The 22744-nt window shown below is 34.0% G+C and overlaps 1 protein-coding gene across 5 annotated transcripts in view; it reads right to left on the bottom strand.

Moving 5' to 3' along the window:
* Positions 1–22744, bottom strand: part of LOC149080571 (rho family-interacting cell polarization regulator 2-like) — a 185943-nt gene that overhangs the window by 80944 nt on the left and 82255 nt on the right. For all 5 annotated transcript variants that reach the window (XM_089239709.1, XM_089239708.1, XM_089239707.1 and 2 more), the window contains 4 exons: positions 15033–15181; positions 9801–9942; positions 9217–9621; positions 7046–7167 (listed from right to left, as the gene is read on the bottom strand). In XM_089239709.1, the coding sequence (XP_089095835.1) occupies positions 7046–7167; positions 9217–9621; positions 9801–9942; positions 15033–15181 (818 nt within the window). The remainder of the gene's footprint in view (positions 1–7045; positions 7168–9216; positions 9622–9800; positions 9943–15032; positions 15182–22744) is intronic.

Below are 22744 nucleotides of genomic sequence, written 5' to 3'. Positions count from 1 at the left end.
ACCAGATGGCTATATATATGACATGAATGTCGCTCTCCACTTGTTAATACAAGATATACAGAAGACTACATATCCTGTATAAACGTCTTATATATGACAGCCAAAACCATTGTGTAAGGGTACAAACATAGTCCGGCCGATTTTCCAATAAAAAGGGAAGCACAGCAGGGGTGCTGATAGGGTTAAAGCCCGACTACACTAAATGAGATAATTCTCATTTTTGTTTTTCACACTATAAATTCACTATAGTCCAGCCGATTTTCCAATTCAGAGGGAAGCACAGTAAAAGGCTGATCCAGCCCGTGGACTCTAGATGAGATAATTCTCATTTTTTGTTTCTTCACACTATAAATTCACTATACGGAGCCCGTGAAAAATTTGGCCTCAGCCGCCAAAGATCTCAGCTTAGGGGGGCATTACTGTAGGACGTGGGGCCACTAGACCAGTAGTTCTCAACCTTTGGAATCTCGCGGCACAGTTGATTTCTTTTTCTTGATTCGAAGGCCTGGGCATATAAAAGAGTAATGGGAAATAAATGGGTAAAAATATAACAATAAACCACTCATGGCCCAGTTTGGATGATGCCGGGACCCGGCAGTTGAGAATCGCTGCACTAGACCAACCAAGGTCCCTTCTGAAGGACGGATTTCACATATTCCTTTTACTATTCACATTTTTCATAGTCCAATATTAGATGCTTGTTATTTGCTCTATCGTCATGCCTAGGTGTTGGTCTAGATCGCTTTTCACCGTATTCCAATGGTTCTCTTTTCTCAGCATCCTCCCTTGCATAATTCATGGTTCATCGACAGATTCCCAAAATGTTTCAAAATGTTTGACAGATATTTTCATCACATAAAAGAACCACTTCAAAGCATAAATAGGCGCACAAATCAATATTTTCAGCTTGCCACAGCACTCCTAGGAGTCGCGATGCACACTTTTGAAAACATTGTGGTACTCCATTAAATTCGGTCTAAATGTTGTGTTGCAACACAATTAATGGCGAACAAGTCTGATGTCTATCTTCTCTTGAGCGCTCTCGTTCTGTTGCATGTGTATACTGTATGATTTTGTCGTTTGCTACAGCTAGTCGGTAAAGATTGATGAGATAAAAAATAAATAAATGGACGATAAAAAAAAGTTTTTCTTCCTTCGGGGGAAAAAAATCTGTACCCTTTCACCTGGCCCCCACAAGGGATTGGGCTGACAGGCTGCCCTAAGGCCTGGGACAATCACCCTTATTGTTTTTTTATGCCATAAATTCACTACAGAGCCTGCACATAGTGAAAACTATGGCTTGAGGGCCCGCCAAAGATAAAACAGCCCTGCTCCATGATGTGGGGGAGGGGAAGATCATGTCTTTTCTACAGAAAACCTATATTGTTCCCAAGAGCCCCTACCTACTGCTGTGATGCATTACAGTTCCCTCCCCCACCCTCTAGGAATTATCACATGATCCTGAGAACACTTAAAGAAAAAAAGTTCTTTGTTGTTTATCCAGTCTAAATATCTTTTTTGTCTCACCCATATAATGTCTGCCCCAATGTACGGTGGCTACACATTGACATTGTTCTTTTCTGTTGCTACTCAACCATCCATCCCTCCGGGGCAAAATAGGTAGGAATAAAACCTGAGAGTAGAAAAAAATATTGAATGCCACAGCTTCTCCAAAGCCTGGATTTTTGGGGAAAAAATGTAAAAAAAAAAATCTCAGAGGATCATCTGTGACCTTCACCCAAATTTTGTGACTTTTTCGAAACTTCCGTGACCTTTTCTGCATTCCATGACTTGTGAATTTTCCGTGATAGTAGACACCGTGATGGCAATTTAGAACTATGCAACTAGGTTAGAACACTTTCCATCACAGTTCTGTTGTATCTTTCTGCCACACCATTCATCTCATGGGGAATATGTATGTTCTTTCATATTTGATACCCTCCTGTTACAATTTGTATTGAAATTTTTAGACAAATATTCTAAGCCATTATCAGTTCTAAGAGGTTTTAATTTATTTCCTGTCTGACATTCTACCATAGACTTAAATTGAAAAAATGTATCAAACACTTGCTTTTTGTTCTCCAAAGGATACACGGAAGGCATTCCTCCAAAGATGGTATTTTAGACAGTCCCCATAAATCTGAGTGTATTAATGCAAGAACTTCTTTGGATCATGAAAGCTCTACGACTATATAATCATATATGAAACTATAAGGCATTCCTCCAAAGATGGTATTTTAGACAAGAATGCAAGAACTTCTTTGGATCTCACAGTTCCATAAGATGGGAAACTAGCTCTTTTTAGACTTTCCAATATTACTATTTTCACATGCATAATCTTTCAGATTGGAATTTATTTTGGCTTATTTTTAGCACATTCAGTAATTGGAAATTTACTAGAGCAATTCTTTTCTATTTGACTTTCAAAGCAACGTTATCAACGTCATTAAAGCTCTGTTTAAATCGACTCTCTTCTGCCAAAAGTTCTTTTAGGACATTATAAAATTTGAATGACCTGTCATCCCATCAATATATAAATTGTGCAATACCTTTATAATCTTCTGGCAGGTAATGTATCAACTGGAAGGCTTGATACAGGTCTTCTAAAGGATGACCAGCATCTTGGAGACGAGATAGATCTTTTTGAGTCTTGCCGCAAACAGACCGATTTCCTTTCCCTCTTGATATCAGCAGTCGAAGAACTGATCCAGTAAACTGATGATGCCAGCTCGGGTATCAGGTCGGAAATGTTCCTCCAGCTTCTTCCAAGCCATAGCGCCATCAGCTGTGTCTGAGATAAGAGCTCTGTATTCATTTTCAATAGCGAGGTAGATCGTGGAATAGGCTCAATCTTTCAGGTTGTAGTTTCCAAATTCCTTGCTGGTTGCAATGTCAGGATCCAGCTCCGGTTCTTCACTAGAAATGAATTTCCAAATACCTTTTTCCATTGGAAGGACTTGTTTGACGTTATCTCTCCATGTGGAGTAATTATCTCCATGCAGCTTTTCAACAGATTACATATTATGGCCCTCCCATCGATGTAATCTTCCGGAAAATGCTAACCATGAGTTTAAATAAATTATTTAAAAGACGATGACTACTAAATGGCCCACAACCATGGGCAAAAAAAAACCACTGATATAGAGTATAGAGAGCTGTGATTCCCAAACTTTTTTAGTTCACGATGTCATTTGTGTATCAAAATTTTTATATATGGTCCGAAAACATAGTAAAACTTTTACTATGGTCCGAAGAGCCACATCACATTTCTGTGCGGAATTTGACATATCTAAGAAATTTTTATCACTACAAAAGCATGCATATGCTGATATAATGCATATAATAGAAATAGACATATAATAGATCAATAAATTTGAAATATAATCAATAGTATTAATAGATAAACGATTAAATTAATGAAATACACACCATATCGGATGCATTGACAACACATCTTCAATTCACTTTTTGTACATTAGGATTGGATAAACTGGTGGTTTCAGAAATGGTATGATTCATTAGGTTATAATAGGCCATTTCCAAGTCAACTTATATTCTTCTTTATAGGCCTATATGGGTGCATTTGTAATCCAATAATCAGCCCATTTGTGATGGGAAAATTTTTTGATTCTGGTCTGGTCTACTTTCTTCTTCACAATGTCAACAAAGTGGAAAAGATTGTTATTAAAAATGGATAAAAGAAATATTTTGAAAGAAATTAATGTGCAAGAGCTTACAAAGGGAGAAATTGCTGTATAAAGTATTGGATTCAAAAAATTACTTCGAGTCCTCTAATCAAAGGTCAGTGAAAGATAATTTTTACGACAAGTGGTTCCAGCAGTGTTCCACAATCCTGAAAATATTCCAGAGAAGCAAGATTTGCGTGAGATGTTGTTATCCTACATCAATTCTATGGAATCTTATATTTACCAAAAAATGTTGTGATGAAGAAAGCAAAAATAAGTGATGTTTATGGAAATCATCAATGAAGGCAAATAAGACTAGACTAATTCCTTTTTTATTTCCGTAATTTTTTTTCATCTCTCCCATCTACACACTTTCGATTTTATGAACTAATTATTAAGTCCATACGGTCTCATGAAAACACGCCTTGACTGTACTTACTTCATATAAATTAAAGCATAAGTAATACATTTAAAAATATATATAACAATAATAACTGAAGAAAAAAAATTCCTTTAGTATTAAGAATATTTTCAATAACTCCATACTTAAGTGCTTTAATCTTTAGTAGTTGGCAAGTATGAAATTTATGAAATCAATTAACAGACTAAGCTAAGAAAAAGTATAAAAAAGTCATGAATAAGAAACTGAAATTTATCAGAGTTATATAAGGTGATCAACAAGACATCATATGCCCGTTCGCAGTTTTCTGTTTTTGCAGGACAATGCAAAACCCTTGACCATTTGATCCTTTTTGTTGCACCACGATCATTTTCTGCACACGACGGCTAATTAGACCCCGGGACCTACAATTTATTGCCGATTCCAAATGGCAGGCTTGTTTTTATACTCATTGAGGGGTTGGTGAGCTAACCCCACGATGGGGACTCCCTGCGGTAATAATTTTTTTTGCGGTTGTGTCGCCGTTTCTGTGGTATCCCTGTGTAAAGAAAGTTTTCTGACAAGGAAAATCTGGGTATCGAACTCGCGACACCTCTAAACGTCCTTTGGTACTTTAGGCAAGTATCTTATCGACCTGCACTACTGCTCCCCGCAGAAACCCTTGTTATAAAAGAAGCATTACAGAAACTGCATTAAAAACCTGCCAAGCTTATGACCTGGTGATTATCATTTGTTTACCCTGAAAACAGAGCTGCTCAAAAGATTTTTTAGTGGATGAAGAGGTAGAGTACTTTGAGTGAAATTGGCTTTGCAAATGCCTGATTTCTTTTAATGACTGTAGGGTAAAAAAGAAATGTAAATGTTTTTTATTTTTTTTATTAATGTGATCCTTACGTATTCCCAAGGGATCAGCATGATCCGCCCAGGGAATTTGTTAGTGTTAGTAAACATCCATGCCTGAACCGGGATTCGAACCCAGACCTGCACAGTGAGAAGCTAGTTCCCTAACCACTCGACTGCCAGGCGGTTACTTAAAAAGTGCATAGATGTCAGTGGCAGTTGTGTTTAATACTAAGCAGCATAACCCTTTTGGTATCTGAATTTTTTGAATTCTAGATATAATACAATAGTTATATAATAGCTATTTTGAATGAACGCCAGAACTTTGCCACAGGACTTATCCCGTTGCTGAGATCTCTTCCAGCCCAGCTCAGTTATATAATAGCTAAAATATATTATAGAAAAGTCTCAGTTATATTCATTTTGTCTTTATATATGTATGGGTCATTCTCACAAAATTGGACAAAAAAAATAAAAATAAAATAAAAAAAATATCAACCAAAAAATTGGGTAGTTTTGACATGAATATGTTTTTGGTGCCTTGAATCATGCTGTAAGTACTGATATAATTTTATGTCATTACTATGGCTTTGTCTTTGGAATGGCTAACAAATCATACCAATGTCGTCTATTTTTGTTGTGAACTGCTCAAGATATAGAAAACAATTTGTTATCAATCAAACAGCGGTCCTAGTGATCAGATATATTAAAACCGGAGTAATATCATTGAATGCACCTTTGCAATGTGCATCTGACAATACCATTGCTTTTGACTTGCGTTGCATACTTTTGAGATATAGCAGGGAAAAAAATTGTTACAAATCAGGGCAGCAAGCTTGGTGTCCAGATGGGAAGAGATATTAAAACTGGAGTGATATCATTGAATGCACCTTTGCAATGTACATCGGATGATACCATTGCTTTTGCTGTGTGTTGCATACTTTTTGAGATATGAGTGTTTAAAGAGTTTCATCACGCAAGTTTTTACGAATGCTCTCATTATCGTCAGATGATTTAAAAAACTTATTTACTTCAAACAATTCTTAGGAACACTTCTTTACCTGCTAATAAATGAAATATAGTCAGCAATGAAGTTTGTTAAAAATGCATGGTGAAAAAAATTGATTTAAATTTAAGAGAGGCAAATCCGACGAGGCATTTTGCCTGTTTCATGCTTGACAATCAAATGTTCCACCTATTTTGGTAGCTCATTTGCAACTTGGACAAGCACTGATACTCTGAACAATTTTTTGGCTATTTGCATTTTTATTTCTTTTTTGTGTCTTGTTCACCAAGTTTATGGGGGAAACAACATATTTATGCACAAAACACATGCTTTTCAGAAATAATAGATGTCTCTGAACTGAAACGCGTGGTAAAGTGAAAATAATTTTCAATTTATATTTCTCACAAAAAAAGCATATCCAGAAAGACATTTAATTAAAACGCCTTTTTCCAGAATAAACCTAATATGTGAATTTATAATTCTAATTGATTTAAAAGGCAGTTCATGTAATGGCTACATTCTTCTTAACCTTCTCAATGCAACATTTGATAGGTGGCATTTGTTTTAAGACTTGAACCAATGTGTCACGAATGAAAAAAAAATAGCTGGGGAAATTTTTCATTCAGCTATTAACTATTGATAAATAATATTTAAAACTATAAAAAAGTATACTCTGATCCTAAAAATATATTATTGCAAAAAAGCATATATTTTTGCTTTAGGATAGAAAGTTATCATTTTAAAATTTGATAAAATGAGCTGAGGACAGACAGGAGAAGGACATTTCCTTAAAAAATGAAAATTTGTTCAAGCAAATTTAAGAAAAATCTATTGATGAAAAAACTAAAAACAGTAGTGACTTCTCAGAAACCAGAATATAGATAGAAAGTGACAAAAAAGAAAGTTCTGTGTCAAATGCATCTAATGTAAACTGCCGGGGACACAATTTAGGCCAATTTTGCGAGAATCACCCGTATACATTTAAAAAGTAAAAAATGTGCTACTGAACACCATCTTTTCAGGATAGTATGAAATAATTATTTTCCTCACACTACGAAGAGAAATAATAATATTCTTTCAAGCATGTTATATTAACTTATACTTTCAATATACCTTTCACTGCTAACATCCACCTCATCATCTTCATCAACAGCAGTATTCAAAAAATCAAAGCATCCTAAAGCACTTTTTATTGAAATGCTAACATCAGAACCTAAAGACTTCTGCTGCTGGAACTGTAAAAGTGTAATAATTTTTGAATTGATTGGACAAGTAAATCACACACCACTATCAGTAATACTGTACATTAGTAATGTGAATATGATACATCCAGACAACAATAGTTTTCTAACATCAAGGAAAAAATAAGAAATATGAAAAACATAAGAAATCATATTTTCAATAATGAAAATTTCAAGATACTAATTAAAAACATTTTTTGTCTTCCAAAAAGAAAATACCATTGAATACATACAACACACAGAAATGTTTTGAGTTATAAATAACACCCTAAAATTGAGTGTAACAAAAGTTTTTCTCCCTCTTGAATAGTGTGATAAATAATTTAGCTTCTGATAAATCATTTGACATTTACAAATCCATATACATCAAACCTCTGTATATTGTCAGCCCTGGGTGCTGCCAAATAAGAGCAACTTAACAAGAAAAGTGAATAAATAATGAGTGAACCTAATTTGAAAAGTGAGCATATGTGCCGGGACATTGAACATGCATATCTAAGATTATCCATTTTTTTGTGCATATAAGGTACGAATAGAAAGTTATATTTCTTAATGCAACATTTTTATTTGGTAAAAATGGTAAAAAGGTCAATGATTGTCATTAACCAAAATGTTGCACGGGCTATACTGAATGCAAAATATATGAGAACAAAGCTTTTACATTCAAAACAGTTGTTCTTTAACTGTAAACCTCCAGGAATCCACTGCATCTTTTTAGGGGTTCTGAGATCTTTGATTCAATATTCTGAGGATTAAAATACTCAAATAATTACCAATAGTTTCAATAGTTTTAATCCTAGGTGTACATGGCATCAGGTGCATGAAGGGAATCCGTGATAAGTAAATGATTAACCCTCTAAGCCATGGACAATTTTTTTTATATAAAATCGCAGAGTATTTTATTTACTATCTATATAGAACACAATAATAATGTACCCTGTGGAAATTTATAAAATATATGAAAGGCGACACTTGTGTTGCCCGTGTGACTAGAGGATTAAGAAACTTAGGTTTACAATGCTTTCATCCAAGTTCTCTATAAACTTCTTGGAGCATAAGTTATGCTTTAATTTGTACTTTTAAATCATTTGCTATTTTTTGCAAAATCATGCATGCTTTATTTTATTCTTTTGTAATTTTAAAAGCCTTTTTCTACAAGCAGAAAACTCGACATGGGCATATTTGAGCTTGAGCAGCATTCACCTCTATCAGAACTACTTCTTTAACTTTTTTTGCAACTTTCTAGTATCTCCTTTTATTGTGTCAGAAATGTCACAAGTAATGTTCATTACAGTCCACATTACTTAACAAACCAAAAGGTCATTAGTTGCAAGTTTCTGGTTGCATGGCTGAAGATCTCAAGTCCAAATTCTATCTTGGTGATGTCCAAAACTTGACTAGTTTAAGGGACAACATATCACAGACTGTGATGAACATTCATTGTGATGCGTTTTGTTTGGCCGTAGAAAATGTTAAGTAGAGAATGCAAAGTGTGGTTCAAAAGAACAGCAGTGATATTGAAGGATGTCAATGTCCTTGCTGCGGAAGTCAATGTGATAAATAAAGTGTGACATTTCACTGTAATTTTGTCTTTCTAATTTGTCTCTTTGTAACTCCTTATTACACTGCACAGTGCCCCATTTAGCCCCATGAGCAATATTTGTAACAAAAAACTTTTCTTGCAGAATCCTTCTTCCCATGTTGTCATTAATCCACTTACCAAGTTGGATGTTTTTTATTTCTTAGATGAAGCTACAGATGACTCAGAGTATTACCAGTTTAATTAAAAAAACATCCTGTACTTAAGCAATTACTTTTACTGTAATTGCATAACTTGACCGATAGATTTATTAGTATGTGCTAAAATAGTTTTAAAATAGTTTTCTCAATTAAATTTTTGTTATTTCTTTTTTTTTTATAAACTATTTCTCTAATATCTTGAATTTCTTTTACCTCATCAGTTTTAAGGTACCAAAAATTTTAATACTATTACTGCAGTTACAAAAATATTTTTCCTTCAAATATATGCACATAATTGATTACCTTGAGAAGATTTTCAATTTCTAAAACAGTGTTACAAAGTTCTTGTAATTCGGGATACTGTATGAGAATGTTCTCCAAACACAAGGACAAGCTATGTAAACCATCTTGAAGTCTGCTAGAATTTGAGCAAGAGAATTCCGAGGAACTTGCCATTTCAATACTGTTGTATTCAGAACTATTTATACTTTGTGCTGATGACCATATCTGCAAGTTATTGTCAATACTTGTCTTGTGAGTACCCTTGCAAAAAGGATGAGAATATGTATCGAAATCTAACAGCAAAGAGTTAGAAAAACCATAAGCTGGCTGTACAACACACTTTTCAGTAGAAACAATTGGAATACTTTCTTCATTGGCAATAGATGAAATTTCCTCGCAGGAAGAATAGGTCTGTTGAACTAATTCCTGAAATTGGAATATCAACAGCAAATCACTAGTTTCCAAAAACTACCTCCATAACATGTAATGGAACAAAACCCCAGAACAGAAATGTAAATCTTACTCAAAGAGAAAAAATACAATACATTAATGGGAAGTAGAGTAACAAGATTGAAAAACTTTATAATAATAAAAATGAAACAAACCTCTTTTTCAAGGATAGTATTTTCCTGGAAATCTTGAGGCATTTTCAATACGCCGAATATTTCATCTTTGGTAAGTACTGACTGAGAACCAAATGATGGCCTTGAATGTAGAGGCATCTCATCCAGAAATCCATGAACAGGACTGAATCACATGTTCAACAGATTTTGAAATGTGTATACTCATTGAAAGTGAAAAACATGTATAAAACAATTTTTTTACAAATGAAAAAAATACAAAATAAATACTAAGAAAACTACTACCACGTTTCTTGGTCTATATTTTTATATATATATTTATATATATATATATATATATATATATATATATATAATTTGCGTAATATTCAATTTTTCAGAGTCATAATTTTAGAGGCTTGATATATTTACACTGATATTACACAAAGCCCATGTTAGTTTTTGTTTGAATCTCCAAGAAATTGTCAATGGAAATTGATGTATAACATTCAAATACCAACAAATTAGATTAAATTTCAACTGTTTAGTATTGGTTATGAGCATTTCCTAACAAATATGTTTGAGAAATAAAAGGTGACAGTAATTATATGAAATTAAATTTTATTTTGTACTTTAAAAAAGATGTGCCACATAAGCTAATTAGGTGGTTACATTGCACAAAAACTTTACAGATTTTCTTTGACTGTGGTATTTTCAACCGATTGGGGGCTTACAGCAAAAAATATGATGTGCATAAAAATGTTCATAACTTAGGTATTTAGATCAATTAAATTTTTTAGACAATGTAAAAGAAAACTAAAAAAGTAAATTTCTTAAAATTTCTGATACATTATAGATGCTGTGTTCAAAGGAGAAATATTGTGTAACCACTATCAAGCTAACCAGGAATTTTACTTCAGTTGGCTACTAAATCTTAACTACTGGTTGTTTGACAAAAAATTATGTCCATACAAGTCAAAAACTGTAGCCAGAATGAAGCTAAACAATTTAAGTCTGAAGCAACATCCTGATTAGATTCCTGTGAAACTGAGTTATCTGATTATTCAAATTCCCTCAAGATTGCCACTAAAAATGAAACAGAGCCACAAAGATGCAATCAGTGATGTAGATTTATTAAAAAAATAATAACTCATAATAACATCACCATTAATTTATCATTGAGTTTCTTCTTTATTATGTTGGTATTAAGCAGTGTTTATATTTCTCTATAATAAGGTTTTCAATCAGAGTTCTACCATTTTGAAAGTTTTCCACCATTTTATTTTTCATCAGTTAAGCAGATTTTTTTAGACTTCCTAACCTATTAAGAAAGGTGCCACAAATAACATATCTGATGAAGAAATTAAGGAATCTATTGATAGAAATGCCTTCAAAAGTTAGTAGGGGGTGGTGAATGTGAAATTGCGCAAAACTGAACCTATTAGCTAGCAAAGGGGAGCATTTATGATAATTGAATTTTCGGAGTGTCTTTATCTCTTTGCTATTAAAAGGTTTTATGATAGTGGTGCATCTGACATGAAGTGGCTACATCTAGCAAGTTTTGGAATCCATCATAAAAAGATGTCCTTTTGTATGAATAGAAAGACATAATTGGAGATTTTTCCCACTGCAAAAGATTAAATAAAAAAGCCAATTCTTCTTTGTTCCTGAACTAAATGAGGCCAAGTAACATGGAAATTTCTTTTTATCACGTTTAAAAAATGTTACTCATAAATTTTGAGCCAATTTATTTTTCCATGCCATCATTAGGCCAAAACTTAAAATAGATTTAATGTCAAGAAGAAATTACAACAATATATGCATTATGTGTACAGCATTGTATTTTTTCAAATATTCAATGAACGCTCAATTTTACAAACTCTAATAGACTTCAATAGTTAGCTAATAAAATTAAAAGTTCGTTTCTGGAAAAGACATTCAAAGAAATTGCATATTGTCCAGAATAAGAGGACTAATTTCTAAAGATGTGCGGTTTTTAAAATCAAGCGGAAATCGTACCAAGATTTTTGAAATACATTTTCAAGTAATTTTGTTAAAAAAAATAGTTTTTATGAGTTAGTGAAAATGCAAACCTTTTTTTGAATATAATTAGGCAAATTTACATACAATGAATAATGCTTCACTGGAATGTTACATTAACATTAAATTAGTTTGGCAGTTGATGCAAAGTTACTCGCTCAATGAAGCTACCTTGTGCCATTTTTCAAAAATATATAAATTATTACAAAATAAATGACAGAAGTTCATAAGGATCATATCTGGTAGCCTACTTAACATCTTCTAGTAAGCACCATATCAAAATAAGATATTGTAAATATTAAAATTGATTTCTGGCAATTATGAAAGTGGAATTTTTTATATTTTCCATGCAAAAGCAAAGTGACGCAAAGTAACCTTGTTTAATGGTAAATAAATAATTGTTGATCTTCTGAGAAAAAAGTATGTGCATGTACCAAAAAAACCATTATGTATGTATACAAATCACATTTTTCTTGCAGTTGAAAATAAAAAAAAAATTATTGCCTTTAAACAGTAATACACTTGATAATGTTACTTTTAATAAAATAGTCATTGGGGCTATAAAAATGAACTTTTTCGTTGATAACATTTTTTTGTTGATTTTTAGTTTAAATCAGCAAAACAAAAATTGCAATACATTGAATCACCTTGTACCATATAAAACTCATGACATTTGGCCATATGCTGATAAATTATAAAAATTAAATTAAATTAATTATTGATAAATTATTATACAAGGTGTCTATAATCAATTTTTCATGTTCTGAGTTGTCTACAGACGTAACTAATTTTCAGAAAGCTGAACACTTAGGTATACAAAGGCTCTCTTATTTTATGACTTTATCTTGTCTTCGGTGACCTTCTCTAATTAAGGAAACCTACAGTTGCGTTCATAAAAATTCGGCCAACCTTATTTTTGCCGAAATATTTCAATGCATGGGTACAATCGGCATATAAAGCATATAGATTCCATTTTTATCTACTAATGAAATACATATCTGAAAATAATCCCGTAATCGAATCATATACTTTGTTTATAACAAAAATACTCAAACTTAAGTTAAAAAAAAAGTTGGCCGATTCACAAGAATTATCAAACCATCAAAAATAAACATAATAAATAACATTTTTCAGAACTTGGTAGGGCACCTCATGGCTTTAATTACTGCACTGTATCTGCAGGGCATTGAGTCTACCAAATCCATTAAATTTTTGACAGGTATTTTCTTCTATTTTTGCTGCAAAAATTGAAATTTTGCATCCAGATTAGAAAACTTTGTAGCTTTACAGTGACGTTTAAGCACATGCCATAGGTTCTCTATTGGATATAGATTAGGTAACACTGATGGCCATTTTAGAACTCTCATTTTTTTTGGCAGTAAACCACGACGTCACAGATTTGGCCGTGTGATTCGGATCATTGTCTTGTTGAGAAATCTATCCTTGAAGCATTTGAATTCTGCCATATGATAACATGTCCAAATATTGTTTTTGGTCCATGATGCGTTATTCACACCAAAAGACCAGCACAGGATGATCCAAAGAAACCTCACACCATGATGTTACAACTACTTTGTTTAAATGGAGGAAACTGATATCTCCTGTTGAATCACTGGAGTACTGGCTGCTTAATATATAATTATGCACCTTGCGGGAAAAATGTGCAGGGGCGGGCACCATCATGCATGAACCACATGCCTTGCTGCACTGTGGTCAGCACACTTTGAAGCAATTCAGGGAGGATGTGTTGCAGAAAAATAAGGTACATTGCCCAATTCAGGCATCAGCCATCATGATACTCATTGAAACAGACAACTAACTGCTACGTGTGCTTACTACCGCAATAGCGTTAATTTACATCGTCCACAGAGCGTGATCCTACCCCAACGCATGAGTTTCGCAATGCTGCTTACGTCAAATATGGTGAGTGAACCCACAAATACATTCAGCGATCAACTGACATCCACCTTTCGTCTCCTCTGGACTCAGAGCCTGTGCATACGTTTTTCGAGATTTTCACCCTCCCAACATGGTTTGCGACACCACGTTTCATTGCAATTTTTGTTCCTCTTGATGCCTACTAACAATCTTCTAAGTTTGTCAGTCCATCAACAGAACACCCTGTATAAAATTTCTTTTCCTATAAAATTAACTCAGTTTAAGAGTTAAGTAGATAGACATTATACAACGTAATTCCGATTTGCATAACATGATTTGCATTTGATTTCAAGGGAAAAAACTGACTGTCCGATTTTTTTTGAAAGCAACTGTAGTGACTTCAGTTGGTAGACATGTTGCACCATCAATTTATTAAGATGTTCTCAAAGTTTTCTAGCCTTTTGATGAAGTGTAGACAGGTTAGAACAGGGAATTTTAGATTCCATTTTAATATAAAGAATTCATTCTTTATATTAAACCATTTGATACCATTATAAACTGAAATCTAAATGAGCGATGCATTTTCAGGCTTGTATGCATTGGTTAGTGTTTAACATTTCCTTAACATTAGTGGTTGGCATCATTAGGAGAATCAGAAACTAGAACAAAAATTTTATTTTTCATATTCCTCAAATTGAATTATAGCTCTGAACAGCTTGGCTGGTGCTTTTGCCACTAGATTGATTTGTCTGGTCTAGAGCTGGTAGTGAATTAAATGTGTTTCTTGGGGTAGAAGAATCTGATTGAGATATATGCAGGGTTATTCATTGCTGCTGTCATTTGATTGCTGGATGTGGCAGAGAGAAGTTTCGGTTTTTCTGAGAGCAGTGATCCAAGATCAGCTTAATTCTCTCTGGCTCTTCTCTCCTGTTGTATTTGTGGATCTCTATGGCTGTAGATGCATGGAAAAAGTTATACGTTTACTATGATCTGGGTTTCACTGAATTTAATTCTGTGGTTATTTGTGAGAACATGCATGCTTCACCACAGCTGACTTTTTTTGTTTGTCCTAATCTGCATCATATTTCATGTTCTTCTTGTGTGTAACCACAGATACCAACATAAACTTTGCTGCATGCGCAGATACCCTGAGGCAATAAAAAATGTATGTTTTGTTCCAGTTTTGACAGTTCTCCTGATGTCAACCATTAGTGTTAAGAAACATCTGTTGCATACAACATTGGAGCTCAAAAAATAAATCTCTTATCTGACAATGTCTATAAAAACTTAATCAGCTACACAAAACCAAAATATTCATCAGAAATGAATATAAATAGGTATAGAACTATGCAAACTCACTTCCATGTTATCACAAGGCTCAGCTTGAGTGAACCACTAGGATTCAAGTTAATGGTCATCTGCTGTGGATGAGCACTGAATAAATCTTTAGTCTCACAGTATTTATTTCCCAACAAAACATTTTTGCCGAGTCCTCTTATTTCAATAGCCTGTGGGTTCAGGCAGGAAGAACACAAAAAAAAAAGTTCTGATTTTATTTTTATTAATATTTACAACAGATGTCTATCATGCAGACCTGCAGAAGCACACTGCTTTAAAGTTGGGGGGGACAGAGAATCTCTGCAAGGATAATTTTTATATAGTCACCTAATCTTAAAAAAATTTATATTTTAAATTGATTAAAACAGCATATAAAGGAATTTTAACATTTTTATTTTTTCTCAAAAGCATTTTTAATTTTTGATTGCATTAGGAATGGAGAGCAATGTCAACTCCCCATCCCCCCTAGTGCATGCCTCTGCAGACCTGTAGAGTAGCATTTAATAAAAAATATTTCAAATGTTTCAAAAATCTTACTCTCATTAAAAGAAATTCATGCTTATTCACATTTTATGAGTAAAAGTTTCTTATACAGTGAAACCTCGATATAACAATATTCTGTGGACCAAAAGAAAAATATTTTTGTAGAGGGGTTTTCATTATATTGAGAAGTAGCATTCGAATCAGGCGCTACCACTTTCATGCTGTGGTTGGCATCTCTTCTGAACTGCCATCATTAGCACCCAGATAAAATGAATTTAAAAGTATATTCATTTGCAGCAAAAAATTATAATTGATTAGTTGATAAATAAAATTCAGTTGGTTTGTTTCACCCTGTAAAGCAGTTTATTGCACAACACTTTTTTATATCATGCGGAAAGTAGCGTCACTTTGCTGAAACTTCATTAACATTTTCGAACAAGAGATAGTTCAAAGTACTTATGTTACTAAACACCCTTGAAAGAACAAACACTGGTGAAGAATTTAAAAACATGTTGAATGTGATTTTGAGTGAAAATATTTAAAGATATAGCCAGGGCCGGACTTAGGAATTTCGCGGCCCGGTGCAAAAAAATTTTTGCGGCCCCTCCAAAAAGATTTCATGCAGTTGCTCCCGAATCAAATACTGGGATTCCCAAAAATAAAAATTCTGAAACTTGGAACTGTATTTGAAATGTAGATTAATTTAAAATTACTATAGTATATTTCGCTCAACATTCCCACTTAGAATAACGAAAATTAGTCATACTAAAACTAAACAAGAAAACTTTCTAACTTTTACTAACGCTTATCGAAATTTCCCGTTTAAATCGTTTTCCTGCCTACAACGAACGTTTTTTATGACGAGTTTTTGGAAAATGCTATAAGTAAGACTCGTTGTATGTGAGCTCTTCAATGTTATTACTTGTTTAAAACCAAGAGTTTCTTGCCACAAATAAAATCCAAGATTGCAATCTCAATATTTGAATAGGTTTGATATATAGGTTGTCGAATATTAACAACACTAGCTGCAATCAGCCTAAACCTTAGCTACACTGGTGAAATAAATTAAGAGAATTTGCATATTTTATCGAATTTCATGAAAAGAACTGAACTGAATGTAAAACTACTGCTTCTAGACAAAAATGCAAATCTTGTACGTCAAATACGTAAGCGTGCATGTGTGTGTAGGCAGAGCCAGTAGAGAAAGGCTTTATAAGTGCGCGTAAGTTAAGACGCATTTCGTTCGCTAGCACACCTCGGCGAATTTCTTGGTGTTATTTTGCAGCAATCAGTTAATTTCAAATTGTAACAGTAAAAATGAGTAACCACCAACGTTTAGATGATGGAATGAGGTGGCGAATTGTGGGGAGGCTAGAAGCAGGCCAATCTCAAGTCCAGATTTGTAGAGAGTTCAATTTAACGCCCAGCGTCGTGTGTAACTTATGGAAACAGTTCCAGGATACCGGATCCATCGAGAGAAAGCCTGGGGGCAAGGTCGTCCAAGAGCCACGACGGTCAGAGAAGATCACCATTTGTCGATTATAGCGAGGCGTAACAGGAGTGCTACAGCTTCTCAGCTCTCTCGTGACTTGTATGCAGCCACAGGAACCCATGTATCAAGTGTGACTGTTTCCAAAAGACTTCATGAGAGAGGGTTGTTTGCAAGAAGACCTGCTGTTTGTGTCCCGCTCACTTCTACGGACAGGAGAATCCGTTTATCATGGTGCAGAGAGCATAGAGATTGGAGAATGGATCAATGGGCGACCGTTCTTTTCACTGATGAGTCCCGGTTTAGCCTACGCACAATTCTCGCCGTACGTTCATATGGCGAGAACCAGGGACCCGCTACCTACCCTCCAATGTCCGCAAAATCGGCCATTATGGCGGAGGAGGTTTAATGGTCTGGGCAGGCATCATATTGGATGGCCGCACACCTCTCCATGTCTTTGAAAGAGGCACTGTGACTGGTGCGAGGTATAGGGATGAGGTCTTGGAGCCCTATGTTCGCCTTTTCAGGGGTGCAGTTGGCCCTGAGTTCATTTTAATAGACGATAACGCGAGGCCACATAGAGCTCTTCTGCTCGACAATTTTCTAGAGAGTGAGGATATCCGTCGAATGGATTGGCCAGCCAGATCTCCAGACCTTAACCGTATAGAGCATGTCTGGGACGCTTTGGGGAAGGCAATTGCAACTTGCAATCCCCCTCCGGGAACCATCCAGGCAATGAAAACAGTGTTGCTGAACGAGTGGGACCAATTGCCACAGGAGATAAACTGCCTTATTTCAAGTATGAAATCACGCTGCGAGACCTGTATATCTGTAAGAGGGGACCATACCCCCTATTAACCCATTTTTTTGTTTATTCTGCAACTGCTGTTTCATACCTTCTGACTCCAACGAGTGTTACGCACGATCATGCGTGTGTATTACAATTATTGAGTGGTTATTTGTTTTGTATTGTATCAATGTATGTACATATCAAATTTCATTAAAATCGGTACAGTAGTTCTAGAGATAATTGATCAAGCCTGCAAATTCTCTTAATTTCTTACACCAGTGTATAATTTATTTGATAGTAGGCAAACACACTGACTTATCAGAGAATGAACTACAAGCAACGTAGCCTACATCCTAAATTTTCAGACCTTTGTGCTCTTAAATGTTTTTATGCATGAATTCTTTGTTCATGAAACAAAATATTTCTATTGCCGGTACTGTACTGAATGAGTAATCAGATTGAGGAGAAGACGTCTTCCTTTTTTTTGGAAGTTCAATAGTAAAAATTGTCAAAATTTAGAATTTATACATTGTATATCCATCTTCCGGAATATATGACAATGATTCAGATGGTGGTGTTTGAAAATTTCAAAGAAGTTCTCAAGCATCTCTAGCGAAACATCATGTCAGTTCAAAGGTTCCCAGGAAGGCATGCAATTAACACTCTGAATGGCAGTGGAAGTTGCCTCACTCCGGGGCAGTCATCATCTAGAGATGTCCATGCTACAGGCTACTATCAATAGTAGAAGCACCGCCGGATCATCTTGTGCGCACTATTGGTATCTCCCTCCAGACCAGATGGTAACTTAAACGAAAGGGACGGTTTTCAAGGGCAAAAAATTACTAGATTTCTTTTGTGATATCTCTTTTCGTTTGATGCCCTAAGCATGTGTTTTTCTTGATTTGTAATATAGCCCTGTTATTCTTTAATGGGAGAGAGAAAGGCTCAACTTTTCCAGTGGTAAAGAACGTGACCCCACCTGCAGGGCCGCAACTAAATACTTTGTCATCCGGGAACAGCCGGCATTTTGGCACCCCTTGTAATGTAGAAGTAGTAGTTAAAGGGTGAATTCGGCGCCCCCTTCTGGTTCAGCGCCGGGGCACCAGACCCGCATGCTCCCCTCTAGTTGCGGTCCTGCCCACCTGCATACACTCTTTCTGTCTTTGAAATAAGCTAATGCCATAGCTAATAACACTAAAAATGATATTATAAGGGCTTTAAACTGAAAGCCTCTTTTCACAATCAATAATAGTTTAATGAGGGGAAAAAATTAAATTTTAATCAAAAATTTCCAAAACATCTGCTGAGAAAGAAGAGTGTTTCTTTTGGAAGAATTGCGGCCCCTGAAGTTTTGCGGCCCGGTGCGACCGCACCTTTCGCACCCCCTTAAGTCCGGCCCTAAATATAGCTATAGAAGACTCGAAATCTGCACAAAAAAGTATTGTTATAGAGGGATTTATCTCAGTAAAGGATATCATTATATTGAGAGAGAGTTAGCATTCAACTATAGACAATTCCAAACAAGATTTGAAAAATATGGTTTTGAGCAATTTATCTTTATATTGAGTATCGTTGTAGATAGTGAAGTTTCACACTGTACATAATAATATATCTGTATGCCGGAGGTAAAGGGCCCATGTCACAGAAGAGAAATTTTACAGGAGAGCAGTTTAATTTTTTTTTTTTTTTGTATCTTTCTATACAGCTTGCTTGTTTTATAAAATAAATGTGTCTGTTATTTGTTGAAACAGGACTTGGTGTCCTATACCTCTGTATAGTGTGACAAAAGTAAAGAAAACTAATAGTGTTACTTCATTATTGAAAAAAATGGACATTGTGCTCTTTACCTCCAGCATAAAATATCATTACAGAGGAATTTATTGTTATATCAAGTTTCACTGTATATGCATGTATATTTTTGCCTTGAAGAATCTTAGCTTAAAAACACATAGATGTAAAAAATACAAAGCTGCATTCACCTGGGACAAGAAATAATTATTGACACTATCATCACAAATAAAAGAACTAGGATTGCTGGACAGGGTATTTTTCACAAAAACAACATAATTTTAAAAAGAACATGCCACTCTCCTTGAAAAGAAAAGCACACAACCAGGACCATGCATGGACTTATGGAGCTGAAACATGTAAACTTATAAGACTGAAGTACAAAATAATATAAAGATTGCAGACCCTGAAAAGGAACAAGGAAAGATGTATGCTGGACATCATTAGAAGAGACATAAAATGACCAATTTGAATATGAAGCTAAACAAAGGCATGTGATGACACGGAAAGAATGAAATGTTTGAAATGGAAAAATAGGTATGACACATTGCTAGACAACAGGAGCATAAATATTTTTAACTGGTGTATCCCTGAAATTTTAAACTTCGAAAAAGGCAAGCAAGACTGAGGGATGAGATAAGAAAGCTAATTGGAGTTGACTATAAGCTAACAGCATCATACAGGGTGGGCGAAAAGTCTGTAGAAACTTTAAAAATGAATAAAAACTATAAAAATAACTGAAATAAATGGTTTGATGGTTAGCATCGCTAGGTCACTGGAATTTTTTAAGACAGGAAAAAACATAATAAAAACAGCCGATAGGTGGCACTGGTACGAGCGACTTCAGTGGAAATATTCACATTAGGTTATAAAAATTTGCGCTCCTAATCCACAATCAGTTCACCGTTATAAACCATATATGTGGACCTGCTCGATTTGTGACTCGCCTGCAATGTGTTATCCCCTGTGGCGATGGTCATGTGGAATACATACTGCTGTAATAAACGATTTGGAGGCATTCTGTTTATTTGCATATCGTTTCTTTGACTTGTGTACGGCAGTGCAACCTATCGGATGTTTTTGAGTTCCCCCGTCTTAAAAAAATTCCAGTGACCTAGCGATGCTAACCCTGCAAAAAAAATTATTTCGATTATTTTTCCGGTTTTTATGAATTTTTGAAGTTTCTACAGACTTTTTGCCCATTCTGTACAAAAGATAATGGTTGTTGACGATATATATATGTGTGTATACATACGTGAGGGTCAATCACATGAAACTTGTTCAAATGGATTTATTAACCTAATTTATTTGTCCTCAGTCAATTACAAAAAAATATACAAATTAGAGTTTATAATCAAATTACATATTTTTACAATATTGGAAAGAAAATACAAAGAGAGAAAGAAAAAATTATATTTGACACACATACATATTATTGCTTTTGATCTGAAAGATAGATAAAAAGACCTGAGTATATTGGCCCAACCGGTGTAAATATATTTATTAATCAAATTAACAAGTGGATGACAACCAAAAGCTGATAAAATAAAATTCTATGCTGATAAGTTTTTTTAATGTTAATTCAGTGACAATTTTTTAAATATAGAAAAGAAAAAAAATAAACAAAAGTAAAAATTAAAATAAATAGAATTGACATTTGATGTAAACCGTCTGCACAACCAAAAATTTAAAAAAAAGTTGTTGTTTCCATTTAAATTTACCTGTTATATTTATTAATAACTGCCAATTTTTGATATCAGGTTCAATTAATTTTTCATTTCATGATATTTCTTTAAATTTGAATTTTTTTTTAAACAAAATGCTTTAATTTTTTAGTAATTTCATTCATTATTTTGTTATTGTGACATTGCTATTGTAGCACTTTACTAACCGCAGTTAGTAAAACAAAAGGAAGTTAATTTGAAACTTTATTATTTTTTAAAAATAGATAAAATTTCAGCTTCAGCAAAAAGTTCATAATTGATTAGTTCAGAAGAACCAATCAGCGAAAAGAATATATTTTTTTAAGAATGACCAAGTCACTTCATGAGGTGTGTTAATGTGGGGGAAAGATAAAGTATGGGGTAAGTAGGGGTACTGATAAGAACATGAATGGAAGACCCCATGTGCCGTTTAGAAAATCTGGTATTATCATTTCAACAGTTTGGTTATGGAGAACTGGGGATGTACCACCTTCTGATTTTTAATAAGAATCCGCTTCTTAACTATGGATTTGATTTTTAGTTAAGAATCGAGAGGGAATTTTGCTACCAAATTCTTAGCTAAGAATCGTTTTTGTTCCGTAGTTAAGAACCGAAGCTGCCCACTTCTTAGCAAACAATTTTTTCTCCCATGATCGAACTTCAATTCTTTCTTTAATAGTTTTTTTTTATGATTCATATTTTAAAAAAATGGAGAAAAAAAATTTAACAATGCATTTTTTTATTTCCAAATAAGGAATTCGTCTAACTTTTTAAGTTATATCGAGAAGTTATCTGACAGTTACGTGGGAGAGTTGAAAACATTGTTGGAGTCTATATACAGCACATATATGTTGATAATAGTGATAAAATATCGGATTATTTCGATAAAGTTTGATAAATTTTGCTACATTTATCACATTTACCAGTGATTATGCATAATTCTCAAATTTTCAATCCATGAATATGATGTGATGGATGAGTCGTAAATACAATTTTTTTCATATTATAGGAACTTGTAGATTTGAAATTTTTTATTAGTTTAAAACTTGGAGAAAATTGAATTTCTTCTACAAAATATGTGAGATAAAACTCTAATCGGCCGAAATATAATTGTACATAAATTAAAAATCATTATTTACCTGCTGCTGCGTTTGTTTTTTTCACATGCTTCGGTGTACGTAAAAAAGCCAACATTACAAAAGTGATGATGATTTTTAATATTGATGTATTATTTGATCACAATTATTTTTATTTGACCACAAAGCAGCTATGCAATACATGTACAGTACAGTACCACGTTCATTTCGCCATGACAATTAATTTAAAGAAACATGAAGCATATTATAAAAATTATTGTTAGTCTTGTAATGTTCGCTTCACTTAAATACATAATGTAAACACAACGATGACTCATTTATTGCATTAACCATGGTTTGATGATTATGCATAATGAGCTACAAATGTGATAGATTCACGGTAT

Source organism: Pholcus phalangioides, unplaced genomic scaffold (genome assembly GCF_987345545.1).
Source record: "Pholcus phalangioides strain wild (caught in Gottingen) unplaced genomic scaffold, Ppha-v1.0 ptg000011l_1, whole genome shotgun sequence".
NCBI lineage: Eukaryota > Metazoa > Arthropoda > Arachnida > Araneae > Pholcidae > Pholcus > Pholcus phalangioides.
This window is presented reverse-complemented; position numbering and strand designations above follow the sequence as displayed.